General features: G+C 40.6%; 1 protein-coding gene across 9 annotated transcripts in view; it reads left to right on the plus strand.

Annotated features, from left to right (window-relative positions):
* The first annotated feature begins 5,600 nt into the window (after positions 1-5,600).
* LOC117043605 (kelch-like protein 32) overlaps positions 5,601-14,213 on the plus strand; it is a 56,906-nt gene continuing 48,293 nt past the window's right edge. For 8 of the 9 annotated variants that reach the window (XR_004426205.1, XR_004426206.1, XR_004426207.1 and 5 more), the window contains exons 1-2: positions 5,601-5,642; positions 9,975-10,155. Coding sequence is in view for 6 of the 9 variants with exons in the window: in XM_033143464.1 (XP_032999355.1) it covers positions 5,620-5,642; positions 9,975-10,155 (204 nt within the window). In the remaining 3 variants the exon portion in view is untranslated. The remainder of the gene's footprint in view (positions 5,643-9,974; positions 10,156-14,213) is intronic. The other variant, XM_033143465.1, reaches the window with a different exon arrangement.

The raw sequence follows: 14,213 nt of genomic DNA on the forward strand, positions 1-14,213 counted from the left end.
AAATGAAGCACATGTTCTGTTGTATAAACATGGATATGTTTCAAATCGCATAGAGGGAGAAAGTAGGATGCATGTCTGATTTTTACTAGTGAAAGAGGCACAAAGTGCCAAACCCTTTCCCACCCACTTCCCTATAGACCTTTCCAATGTACCCCCCCCCTTTTGCAGAATTCCCAATACCAAACATTAACTTGACTGGCCGAAAGAGAACTTGGAGAGGAGTCACAATTGCTAGCTCTCCAGTGCTCAGGCTTGCTCTGAACCCCTCACCTCTTCTGTTCTCTCACACCAATCCAAATACTAATCAATGCTTTCTGATTGGGATGGAAAGAAGACAGAGAAGGCCCAGCATAAAGGTCTAAGCAAACATCATTGCAGCCGCAGAGCTCATTTTGTTCAGCAACTGGGCATGGAGGGGAGCCTGGCAATCACCCTAACATTGCCGTGAGGCATCCATTGGCAACACGTTGATGACTCCAGAGTTGAAAGAATCAGGTAGCTAGTGACAGAGAAGATTTCCCTCTGCCAGAGATCCAGGGGAGCTGCTGCCAGACAGAATAGACAATAAATAGTAGCCAAGGTAGACAAATAGTCTGACATGGAAGAAGGCAGATTCCTGTAAATGAAGTCAGGCGACACTTGCTTCTTCTCAGGGGTTATTTCCTTAGTTCTGTATTGTTCAAAACATTGTATGCAGAATTACATTTCCCAACCTTTTCCCAGTCAACTGCTGTGTTCTCTGTGTTGAGCAGTGGCACCTTGGAGTTGTGGTTGTGGTGGTTCTTGCTGTGATTTGATAACTCTGAATAAGTAGCACATGAATAGGGGGAAGTCATACTCCTGTTCCGTCCACACTGAGACAGGAAGATCACTTCCTAATTTTTCATGTAGCCTAGTACAGTGGTACCTCTGGTTACGAACGGGATCCATTCCGGAGCCCCGTTCATAACCCGTGACGTCAGTGTCACGAAGTGCCGCGTCGGCGCATGTGTGCGACGTGATTCGGCACTTCTGCGCATGCACATGATGTCATTTGACACGTCTGCACATGCGCGAACTGCCGAACCCGGAAGTAACGCGTTCCGTTACTTCCAGGTTGCTGCGGTGCGTTACCCGAACGTACACATCCCGCAGCGTACGTAACACGACGTATGACTGTACAGTGGTACCTCGGGTTACAGACGCTTCAGGTTACAGACTCCACTAATTCAGAAATAGTACCTCGGGTTAAGAACTTTGTTTCAGGATGACAACACAAATCGCCCAGTGGCGGCACAGCGGCAGTGGGAGGCACCATTAGTTAAAGTGGTACCTCAGGTTAAGAACAGTTTCAGGTTAAGAACGGACCTCCAGAATGAATTAAGTTCTTAACCTGAGGTACCACTGTATTTATTTACTTTGACTGACACGGCTCTTCAGGATCTCAGACAGAGGTCTTTCCCATTACCTGCTACATTTTGAGGTGGAGATATTAAGCAACCTATTCTTGACAATAAGATGAATTGGAGCAGCCATGTAAGTGCTGTTGACAGCCCCCCTTACTCTGTTTTGTATCCTTCGCCTCCTTTTTTCTTCACTGTGCCCTGCTTCCATCTATGGACAGGCAGCTCCCATAGTAGTGCACTGTCTTCCATACAGGATTGCTAACATTACTTGGCCTGCCATGTTTTTTATGTTCTTTCTCTGGTTCCTTTTAACAGTACCTAGACATACGGAAATGTAGCACACAATGCTTTTCTTGCCATGAAGATAAGGGGCTAGGAAAAAGGCATCACCTGCTAAGCATATGTGTTCAGGCACCATTAAACGCACAGGAGCAAGATTTGTTGTTGTTTTAAAAAGTGGGGAGAAAGTACCAGTCCTCTGTATGTTGGTGGAGAATACATCTTTGTAATTTAAGTGGAAATTCTAATGATTGTTTGATTAGTTTTCCTACTGCGGTTGTTGCATTGATGTTTTGAGTTACTGTTGCTTTGAATCGATGCTGCTTTAATATATTTTGTAAACTGTCCTGGCATTTGATAATAAAGGATAGTATGTATGAGATTTCCCTTCACTTTTCATAGGCAATGAACAGGACATTTTATCTAAATACCACATCTGCCCACCAAAAAAAAGCAATTGTCAGTACTATGTTTGACCATAAATTTCATTGGCTTTGTGGGGTTATCTGAAGTTGGGAAGATGGAAACAGACCTTCAGCTGTCTTCCTACACCTGAGACCTTGTTTGGCAGCAAATTCACAATGGCACAAAAATGATGTTTGCTTTAGCCACTCTTATTTCCACTTTTGAAGACTGCTCGGTGATTCCTAGTTCTTGCGTGCTGTAATACATTTCTGAAACTTATAGTCCAACAACAGTTAACTTGATGGCCATTGTATAAAAATAATTCATAACATTAGTGGGCAGGTTGGTGTCCTTATTACGTCTAAAACATTTCCCATCACTGTGTGCTTTATACTGAATAAATGTAGACAGATTCCTGGCTTTTTCTAACTCTTGGCAATAAAATGAGCAAGTGAATCCAACTGGAACTGTTGCAAATGTTTAAATTCATGAGGTTTAAATTCTATTTCAGTTGTGTACTGTATTGATCTTAACATACTTAACACCCCCCAGCACCGACTATGCACTTAAAAATACTGGTAACACAAAAACAATTTTAGCTTTCTAGTTCTCCCCACTGTGCTTTTAAATCTTTCCCGTGTTGTTGCTGAGTATATTCAATGCCTGTCACCTGTGTGACTTTCAGCAATAAAATTATTAAAACAAAGGTTAAAAAAATTAGAAAGGTATTTTGTTTTTTCTCTCTAAAGCAAATAAGGAAGGAATATTTGCGCTTTCTAACAAACCAGTCACACTATAGCTCCAAGTGGTTTTGAAAGATTGGAATTGCTCAGTGTTTTTGTTTCATGGGATGTGCTGTGCCTGTGGGTTTGTAGCTTTAATCTGGTCATAATGTCCTTCCTGGAGCAGAATGTGCTTTTCAAGTCAGCCCACCCTTTCCAGGGCAGTGTTTGCTCACTGCTGTGTAGTAGATCAAAGCAGCTGGAATCAAATATTCTACATGGGAATGCTTGGGCTTATTAAAACAGTAATTGCTGGTCGTGCTGACATTATCAATAGAATGCAACCCTGAAGGTAGTGCCTCTGTGAACTTTCTCGGTTTTAAAATTGCTGGCACATAGTGCAAAACGCTGATTTTGGGGCAGAACCCATTTGCATCTGCTATGCAGCATAAATTTATTATTATGTCTAATAGAATGATGAAAGTGATGGCGTGATGGATGGTGGGGACTGCACAATTATGGTGTTAATAAGTAGAGTGAGACCACCTCATCTCTCAGACAACAAATCCTTCTGAAAGGTGAAAAATAACTTGGATTCACAATGCTTGAACTTGTCAGCTCTGCTTCTATCTTTGCTAGCTCCTGTTAGTCGTTGTCTACATATAAAATAAAATGAACTGATAGATTTTCAGAGCAGATAGGTTGAAGTATAAACCTTCCAGTGGGGGGCACAGTGTTTGAATGTTTCCCCACATGAAACACAAAACAAAATTCTGTATTAAGGAAACTAAGTATATGAATTCTAGCTCAGTCCTTTTGCTGCAGTACTTGCTTTCTGTTTGCAGGGGCACCTTTATTCTGAAATGGTTTATTCAAGGGGTAGCCAATGCGGGGGCCCTTCCAATAGTTGTGGACTACAACTCCCATCAGCCTGGACAGTGGATGATGGGAGTTGTAGTGTACCAGCATATGGAGATACCAAATTGGCTCTCTCTGGTTTAGTGCATTCTGCCATTTCACTGTGTTTCATATGTGGAGCATTCTCAGATGTGAGGACGAGAATGACATTGAAGAGCTTCCTGTTGTATTTCTGAGAATAAATATTTTTTAATGTTAATCTTATCAGTTGTGCAGATCGCTGGATATCTGTAGCCTCTGGCCACATGGTAGGTTAAGCCTTATGTTCGGCATGTGCACATGCATATTCACCGCTTGATTTCTCTGCACATGAGGCGTGAACCCATTTCGAAACATACTGGTGCTGAAAGACTTCTGTTCTGGAACGTGGAAAACAAGGGTGGCTGGAAACACTGTTTCACCCTTTGCTCGAAGGGAAGCTTCAAAATAAACACCTGCAGACACACCTAGTAAGGCTCATGTGGGAACAATTACTGATGGACTTGCATCATCTGGCTCTCTGGCTCTATCTCTTGGTTGCTGCTCCTTGTTGTATACAGTCTTCCAGTATGTAACTCTGCGACTCAGACTTTTTGGTGCCTAGAAAGATATGGACTGTGAAGTGAACTGGTAAAAAAATGAAGAGCACTCAGAATATGAGTTTAATGGCAACCCAACAGGGACTATGGAATCTCTGCAATACCCTCCCCCCCTTTCCTCAGTCTTTGGATTAAAATGCCTCTGCAAAATTTCCTGCAGGGTTGTGTTTTTTGGGGGGTGGGGGCAGATTTAAATAAACAGCCCTTAAATCAGATTTTAAAAGTTTGAAGCTATAATGCTCACGGTTTGCTCAACTAAGACTTCAGAAGGTTAAAACTGATCGGAAGTGTACTGAAATAATTTTTGGAAAAGATGAAATACAGACAGAAAATTGTCCAGCAGTGTGTATGGAATAAATAATGCTTTTCAGATTTCCTAGACTAGAGTCCTGAGACTTGTGTCAGCTACACATTGTACATCATAGGTTTTCCATTTAGTACAAACTGGACCCTGTTTTTGTGCTAATTGGAAAATTTAATCTCACAATTTGTTAACCTCCTGTGAGCAGACAAGGAAAGTTAAGTTGTATTTTTCCCTGGTGAAAGCAAGAAAAATATGATAATATGACGGTATATTTAATCAGTTGGAGCATATGAATGGAGTTTGTGAAAGGGACAAGTCAATATTGGATTTTAATGTAGTCTTGTTGGTTCTTAATTATGCACGTTGTCTGTGGATTTGTTTAATGATTATTGACTTTGCTATAACTTGTATTAATTAGGTATTTCTCTTCCTGTTGGAATATTTTTGTTTCTCTTTTGTTTTTGCAAACCATTTTTGAATGGTGCTCTTAATATTTTTTGATGAATTGTTTAGTGGAATCTTATCTAACACTTGTATCATCATATGCATCATATTAAGTATTTGTTGAGCTGTAACTATTACATTATTGCAGACTATTTTTCTGGGCTGTTTTGTTTATGTTGTTAACACAATATCAGCTTCATGTAAAGCATCTGAGCACACATGGAAAAGAAGTATACACATAAAATTTAACACCAACAAATTGGAAGCTATGCACCAGTCAGACAATGAGTATTCTATTAATGCTACTCCCTGTATCTTAATTTGCACCCACAAAAAAGTATCGAGGGTTTTATTATTAGTATGGCTCCATTATGTCATCAAATTGTTGCACCCAGTCTCTTCCATTAATAAGAGATGCTGGCATCCTTTGCCGCATATACTGAAGTGGTGGGTTTTCTGTACAGTGAACAAAAGTTTGGGCTTTTAATTCTAACTATTATTTGTTTTTTTCCTTTTCTCTGCAGCTGGAATGTGTACTTTTCCCCCTGTACTTTTTTAAGAAGCAAGAAGGGCAAAGCTGAAGGATGCCGTCTGAGGTGTGCCTCAGGTATAGTTCATAGAGCTGTCCTGCCAGTTTCCATCGAGTGTGTTTTCATTCACTGTATGCTAGCCTAGAGGATGGCAGGATGGCAAATTGCATACATAAATATTACATCAAAATGACTGTACCGAGACATGTCCAGGAGGATTTACTTTTCGCTCTTGTGATAGGCTTCTGTGTTTTTTTTCCCTCCTCTGCAACTTTCCCCCATGGAAACATTTACGCACGGTGTAAAACAGGCTTCCTCAACCTCAGCCCTCCAGATGTTTTTGGCTTACAACTCCCATGATCCCTAGCTAGCAGGACCAGTGGTCAGGGATGATGGGAATTGTAGTCTCAAAACATCTGGAGGGCCCGAGGTTGAGGAAGCCTGGTGTAAAAGATTTGCTCCTTCTGTGATTTCTCAGCTCATTTGCATGTTGAGCATCCTAACACAAAAAGGATTTGTCTTCCTGTCAGCGCTGAAGCAGGAAAAGGCAGAAGACTGAGTAGCATTGTGTTGATCCTCATGGACTCAGCCAGCAGATTGCCATTTAAACTTTGGGGACAGATTGTTTTTTATTGTCAATGATGATGAACAATCAAGGAGAAAGAACAGTGAGATTCTCTCCATGCCCCCCCAAATTGATTTGATTAAGGCAATTAAATTGCTTGTGATGGTTACTGTGATGGGATTATGCATCAAACAGCAGGAGGTCATTTTTATAGAGTAATTGCTCTGATAACTATATCTTTACATATTTCACATGTAATTCTATGCATGCTTCTTAAAAACTAAAAGAGAAAGAAGCATGAACTCTGAAACAGCCCCTGCCCTTTCAAGTTCATTATCAAATAAAGTTACACCTCTCAAACTATTCAGTTCACAAAATTAGGCTCAGATTCAAACTAACAAATTTTCACTTGATACCTTAACACACTTATCTGTCTGTAGGATATTTATAATAACATTTGTGTGCATGTAGTAGAAAGCAGAAGAGACATTTTATTTGAATATAATATTCCAACGTAGGTTTTTCCTCTGAATGGCAGAGCAGAGAATCTCAAAATAGTATTTTTGGTGTCAGAATACTGTATAGGAGGCTCTGCATCTATCTTTCTTCTTCCTTTTTTAAAGTGCTGCCACTAATTGTTAGTTATATCAAAAGAAGTCAGTACGTAATATATTTAGAAAGATATTCTAGCATATGGACACTTTGACAGGTTTTTTTTTGCGTTGGGAGGTTATATCTGATTTAGGATTACCAAACTCTGTAGAACCTTTTCCCCAAATCAGGCATGAACATTATATTTTTTATGGTAATTAGTAAAATATTTCAACCCTTCCAACTGGCCCTTTTATTTGAGAATCTTGATATAAGTGATTGGAAATGATTGGAACTATATAGTGAATGGAGGAAATGAAACTAAATCCTTGCACACCTCACGTGTTGGTGTCCCAATAAGTCCACATACATGTAACAATTTTCAGACTTGTTTCCCCCTGCTATAATTGCTGAGCTACATAATGAGGACTGGTGACTCTCATATCTGTTTTTACAGCTGTTTGGATGTTTTATTTTCTGATTAGACAATAGTGCCTCTGTCTGTCTAGTGGGAATATTTATTTTGTTCATTAATGTATAGGTCTCCCTAACCCAAAGTTCAGGATGGAACATTAGCTTATTCAACTTTGCACAAGTGCTTGGAGTGGATTAAACTACTGCAAACTTCTTACCTATGTCTTCAAAACCTTCTGTGGCCTTGTCCCTCCTTGTCTTTTTGCTCTTATATCCCCTGACAGGTCCCTTCTTTTGACCTTTGCTACTCTAGATCCACCACCCTCAGCAAGATTTCCTGCTGTCTGAAGTGTCTTCACCCATTTCTCTTTGTTGACCCTTTTGCCTGGAACTGCCTCCCAAGAATGCCTCTATGTGAACTACTCCCCTGTTTCTCTGTAGTTTCTACTCAAAACTCGCCATTCCCAAGAAGCATTTGGATTCCCTACCTTGTACCTATACCTTTAGTGTAACTAAACCACTAAAGTATCTGTAATTGAAGGCATTCATTCCTTCATTTTATTTGTATGCACAAAAAATCCTGCTCGGAGCTGTTTGTGAGAAAGAAACTGGGATGAATTTCAAACAAACGCTACCAAATTTCATAACAGCATAGCAAAACAATAACAGAGTAACAATTCCACAGTAACATAGGAAAGCAATAATGTAGTAACAAGTTCATAATAACATGGCAAAAACAGTAAAATAGTAACAATTTTGTAATATTGCAAAGCAGTAACAATTTCATAAACATAGCACAACAAAAATAAAACAACGTACAAAAAGCTACATTTCAATACAGTGGAACCTTGGTTCTCGAACTTAATGTGTTCTGGGAGTCTGTTCGACTCCCAAAAGTGTTTGAAAACCAAGGTGTGGCTTCTGATTGACTGCGGAAGCTGCATTGGATGATGGCTTCCGAAAAGCGTTAAGAACTGGAACACTTCTGGGTTTTCGGCATTTGGGAGCCAAAACGTACGAGTACCAAGGTGTTTGAGAACCAAGGTACGACTGTACTATAAATAGAACACTATGACTTAAACAACATGCAGCACCCAGTAGCAAAAATAACAAGGGAGCATCACAGTTTCTCCTTAGTTGCTCACAGTCCCTCTCCTGCAGCAGCTTCTTATAAGGCAGGCATGGCCAAATGTGGCCCTCCAGCTGTTTTGGGACTACAATTCCCATGATCCCTGACCACTGGTCCTGTTAGCTAGGGATGATGGGAGTTATAGTCCCAAAACAGCTGGAGTGCTATGTTTGGCCATGCTTGTTATAAGGCTTCGAAGGGCAAAGGGTGGGGTAGTTGGAAACATTCCTCCCATAATGTTCCTAATCACATATTCCCCTCCCATTGCTCCTTCCCATCACACCTTCCCATTTTGCTTAGCCTCTGTTGCTTACCTGTCCCTACCACACCTGCTCTTTATATATGATATATGAACTATGATGTGAACATGCGCCTCAATTCTTCAAGAATTTGGACATCTCGTATTATTTGTGTTTATTTACAAATAGACCGGTTGCACATAGGTACAAAAAAAGGGGCAACCAAAATGGTTGTGCACAGTCCTGGTCATCTCACCTCAAAAAGGATGTTGTAGAGCTGGGAAAGGTTCAGAAAACAACAACTGAAATAGTCAGAGATACAATAACAATCCTATGAGAAAAGGTTACAACATTTGGCACTTTCACTTTAGAACATAGGCAAGTAAGTGATGATATGATAGAGGTGTATAAAATTATGCATGGTGAAGAGAAAGTGCATAGAGTGAAGCTTTTCCAGCCTCTTTCATAACACTAGTCATCCATTGTACCTAAACATTTGAAGACTTGGGCCAGACATCTTCATTCAGCACACAGTGAAAAGGATGGAATTTGCTATCCACCAGCTTGGATGGCTTTAAAAGAAGATACAACAAATTCATGGAGGGTAACAGTGTCAATGGCTGCTAGTCAATATTCTGTGTTCTACCTCTGCTGTTAGATGCCTTCCCAATTGTTGGGAAGCACATGTCGAAAGGCTGCTGTTGCACTCATGTCCTGCTTGCAGAACTTCTCATAGGGATCTGGTTGGACACTGGGAGAAACAGGATGCTGGATGAGTTGGGCCTTTGGTCTGACGCAGCAGAGGCCTGCTGAAGATAAGAGCCTTCCAAAAGTCTCTGGTCATTTAATTATTTCTGCAAAAGGCAGTCATTCAGTGCCAATCCTCATTTTAAAAAGTGAATCTGTCACGCTAAATTTGCCTAACTGGCTTCTTACACTGTTGGCCCCAATAATTGTGGATCTTCTACAGTTAAAGTCATTAGGCTGGGAGGGCTGGGAGGGATCCTAGTAAATTGGATTAATCCCCAGTTTACAACAACAATACACCTATTTTTATAGCTGGGACAGTTGAAGCTGTGAGATAATGGCCACATTGTGAATGTCTTGCAGAGTGATGCTGTTGTACATAAAGATTTAAGTCCATCTTTACATTGTGGGCCATAATAATAGCCCTGCCACACTGTGATGCTATAGACCTTTGGTTACAGCATGAGGGTGGGGAAAGAATAACAACAATAATAAACCCATTTCCAGCCTGTGTCAGTAGTACCAAATCATCAGGTTTATAATCCTACTCTCACTTCAGAGTTTGATTGAATTCAATGGCACCTTTTTTGTCTTGAGTAAAATATGTGCAGGATTGTGTGCTTGTCTGACGTAATTAGAAATGAAAAAGTAGAAAACATACGCATGCCTTTCACTCTTGGTATTTTCATGCTCATGAGTGTGATTATTTCTTCATCTTTCACAGTTTTCAAGATATGCTGACTGGCCAGCGGCTTTGCCAGTCTAGTTCTCATAATGATGCTGTCTTGGCTGCTCTGAACCAGCAAAGAAGTGACGGGATTCTCTGTGATATAACTCTTATAGCGGAAGAGCAGAAATTCCATGCCCACAAGGCAGTCCTAGCAGCATGCAGTGACTACTTCAGAGTAAGTTAATATAGTAATATGTTTACGTCCATCAGCTCTGTTTTTAGAACACCATAGATCTTTGGATAATTAGTAGTATTGAAATCTTTCCAAATCTTTTTGCCAGTGTAAACAATGATCATGGTCTGACCAGATACTTCACAGGACAATTTTTTTTAAAAAAAATGTCTACTGAAAAGTAAGCCACGTTAGGTTCAATGGGACTTAAAACTAGATAAGTGAATATAGGATTGTGAAACATAACTGGGGAATTTATTTGACATATATGTAGTATTTAAAGGTAGGCATTTACATGTTTGTAGGCATCTGCACCTGTACAGTGGTACCTCCAGTTGCGGACGGAATCCGTTCTGGAGCTCCAGTCAGATTCCGAGGTTTCCGCAACCGGAGGTGCCTGTTCTGCGCATGCGCATGGCGTGCTAGAGTGCTACTGCACATGCGTGCACGACGAAACCTGGAAATATACTTCTGGGTTTGCCGTGTGCGTATCCCAAAGGATATGTAACATGAGGGCCACATAAGTAGAGGTACCACTGTATTTACTAAATGGGGTGTGTACACAGTTGTTGGCAGTGGGTGTGAGTCTAGGGCACCCTGTTCCACACTTAACCCAGTCTATTTTATTTTAACTACTTTGTATCTCATTGAGATCACATTTTGAGTTAACTTACAATGTATGCATTGTGAAGTTCTGGTTCAATAGCAGTTTTCCAATTTAAAGCATTAAGTTCTGTTTTGTTTTTTAACTTCTCTTAATGCCTGAAAAGGCAAGTGATCTGGAAGAAGACATGCAGTTGTCTTCCCTAGTTTTATTTAGGACACCTATTTCCTTCAGTAAAATTTGTAAGTTGAACACGTAAAAAGCATAGCTTTGGACTCATTAGGAAAAAAACACACACACCAAAATGTAAAGTGGGGCACCATGGTTGTTAGAACTAACCAAAATGTCACAAGCAAATTTCAAGCGCTGCAGAGCTAGTCATCAGGCTGGATGAACTGGGCGATGTGAAATGCTGACGTGATGTCAAAGCAGATATGGGGAACCTTTGGCCCTCCAGATGTTGCTGAATTATAGTTCCCATTGTCCCAGACCATTGTTCATGCTTGCTGAGGCTGGTGGAGGGTTGTAGTTCAGTAACATCTGGAGAGACAAAGATTTCCCCCAAAAAGCAACAGACTCCCCAGTTATAACAGTGTTAGGAAAGGAATACAAGATGTAATAATACTGTTTTATTCTGCTTTGGTCAGACCACACCTGTGTTCAGTTTTGGGTGCCACAATTTAAGAAGAATGTGTTCAGAGGAGGGCAACCAAGACAATCAAGTGTCTGGAAACTAAGCATTATAAGGAACGGTTGAGGAAGTTGGGTATGTTTAGTCCTGGATAAGAGGAGACTGAGAGGATATATGATAGCCATCTTCAAATATCTAAAGGGATGTCACCTGGAAGATGGAACAAGCTTGTTTTTCCTGCTCCAGAGGGTAGGACCTGAACCAATGGCTTCAAGTCACAAGGGATTCTGACTAAACATCTGGAAGAACTTTATGATGGTAAGAGCTGATGCAGACCTCCTCAGATGGTGATGGACTCTCCTTCCTTGGAGGTTTTTAAGCAGAGGTTGGATGGCCATCTGTCATGGATGCTTTAGTTGAGATTCCTGCATTGTAGGGGGTTGAACTAGATGATCCCCTCAGGGTTCCTTCCAACTCCACAATTATATTCTAGTATTCATTCTGTAGACTTAATTTAATTGGCTACTGCTAGATGGTTGACAGATTTCAGGTTGTGCTGTTAGCTGCTTGGACAAATAAATTGTGGCTGATTCCTGGCTTATAAAAAGCAAACCTAATAGATCTTTCTCCAGCACTAAATAGATCACACACGGTAGTCTTCTATTAGCAAAGCTGAGATTAATTGTAGGTGGTCCACTAGGTAAAAGCAGCTTGAAAGTTTTCTTTGAAAATATAACCTTTTTTTGGAAGGGTGGTACTGTGGTTAGAGGCTGTTGACAAGATTACAGTTTTTTACTATAATTTTGGAGACAAGGTAGATTTGCACGCCTCCAGAAGTAATAATGCTTCCATATCCCAAATATTCTCCTGGGATTGCCAGGTAGCTGTGGTAGCCAGGAATGTGTTCCACTGACTTTGCCTTAAGATGCCAATCGTTTCCTGGAGAAACTAGACTTGGTCTCAATCATTCAGGTGCTTTGTCACCTCAGACTAGACTAATGTAATGTGGTCTGCTTGGGGTTGATCTTGAAGAACAATCGGTTTCATATGGTTCAAAATATTGGTGGAAGGTGTCTGGTTACAACTTTTTGAAAACCCTTTTCACTGGGTTTCTGGGCTCAATTCAAGGTGCTGTTTTTGTGCTTTTAAAGCACTAAGTAGTCGGGGATCAGATTAAAAATCAAATACTGGTATTTACAGAATCTCGCTCCTTCCTTCCCAGCAACTCCCCACCCCCCACCCCAAGACCCTTCTTCAGATCCTACTGTGATCAGTATTTGGGTACCTGTAATGGGGCCTTTTCAGCAATGATTTCCCCAAGATTGGTACACCTGTTTCTTCCACTTCTTGTTCTTAGGTGGGTGGTGAAGATTTTTATTTAAGTGGATGCTCTCAGAACTGCTGCTGTTGTGTTAGGTTGTTGTTCTAGTCTGGTTAGTGTAGTGCTGGTTTTAAAGATGTTGTTGTTGTTGTTGATGGTGATGATTTGACAGCTTGAATACTGAAAGGAGGAGTAAAATAATAATAGTAGCTGGAGGAGACTCTTGAGAGTCCCATGGACTGCAAGAAGATCAAACCTATCTATTCTTAAGGAAATCAGCCCTGAGTGCTCACTGCAAGAACAGATCCTGAAGTTGAGGCTGCAGTACTTTGGCTACCTCATGAGAAGAGAAGACTCCCTGGAAAAGACCCTGATGTTGGGAAAGATTGAGGGCACAAGGAGAAGGGGACAACAGAGGACGAGATGGTTGAACAGTGTTCTCGAAGCTACCAACATGAGTCTGACCAAACTGTGGGAGGCAGTGGAAGACAGGAGTGCCTGGCGTGCTCTGGCCCATGGGGTCATGAAGAGTTGGACACGATTAAATTACTAAACGACAACAACAACAACAATGTCCTGGAAAATATATAGAATCTTGGGTTGAGGCAGTGAGCTGTGATCTTGGCAAGAATTCAGAGCACTCAAATGACTAGTCATGGGGCTGGCAGGCAGAATCGCCATATGTTGCCTTCATCATGCCAGTTGGCATTTTAAATGTTTGCCTGAACTCTGCTTATGCCTCCGTGCTGATCTTTCACTTACAAGAAGTGGTGTGGGAGTAGTTCCACTGTGGCTTCTTCACAATCTGTTCGATAACTGTGTGCATGAGTGAATTTTGTGGGTGGGGATGAAGGCATCATCTTGCAAATATTGCCTGGCCAAGTACAAAGGAGAATCTTAGTATATAGAAAGGAACCCTATCAGTGACCTGCCTCCATGGTTTGTTCACACACGTTGTACAGAGAAGAAATCATGAGGAATGGCTTACCAATGAGTGTGTATCTGAGAATGAATAGAACATGACTTTCGCCCAACGTCTTTCTTACTTCTTCTCAAAGGGGTCAAGGTTTTGAGTGCATGGGGGTCATCTTGTGTTATTGAAAGCCTAAAAAATTAAGCAAATAAATAAAAACTCACATCACAGCAGAAAGGGCAGTAAAACTTACCTTTCCCCAAACGTAAGTATTTTTAGGTTTTAAAATTTAAAAAAATATATCCTGCTTTTAAATAACTTCCTCCGCAAAGCAGCTTACAAGCTCCAATGAAAACCAACTCCACCTGACAATGAAATACAAAAATATGAATATATATGTACATAAATAGAATATAGGACATTAAACAGATCATAAAACAGTATTAAAGCATTGAAGCCAACAAGAATTAAACATAACAGAAATAACATAGATGAATATGGAAAGCCTTGGGAGAAGAGATAAAGTTTTCAGCAAATGTCAAAAACAGCTGGAGCTTGCTTCACTGCTAAGGGAATAGAATTCGAGAAAACT

This window comes from Lacerta agilis, chromosome 3 (genome assembly GCF_009819535.1).
Source record: "Lacerta agilis isolate rLacAgi1 chromosome 3, rLacAgi1.pri, whole genome shotgun sequence".
NCBI classification, from domain to species: Eukaryota; Metazoa; Chordata; class Lepidosauria; order Squamata; family Lacertidae; genus Lacerta; species Lacerta agilis.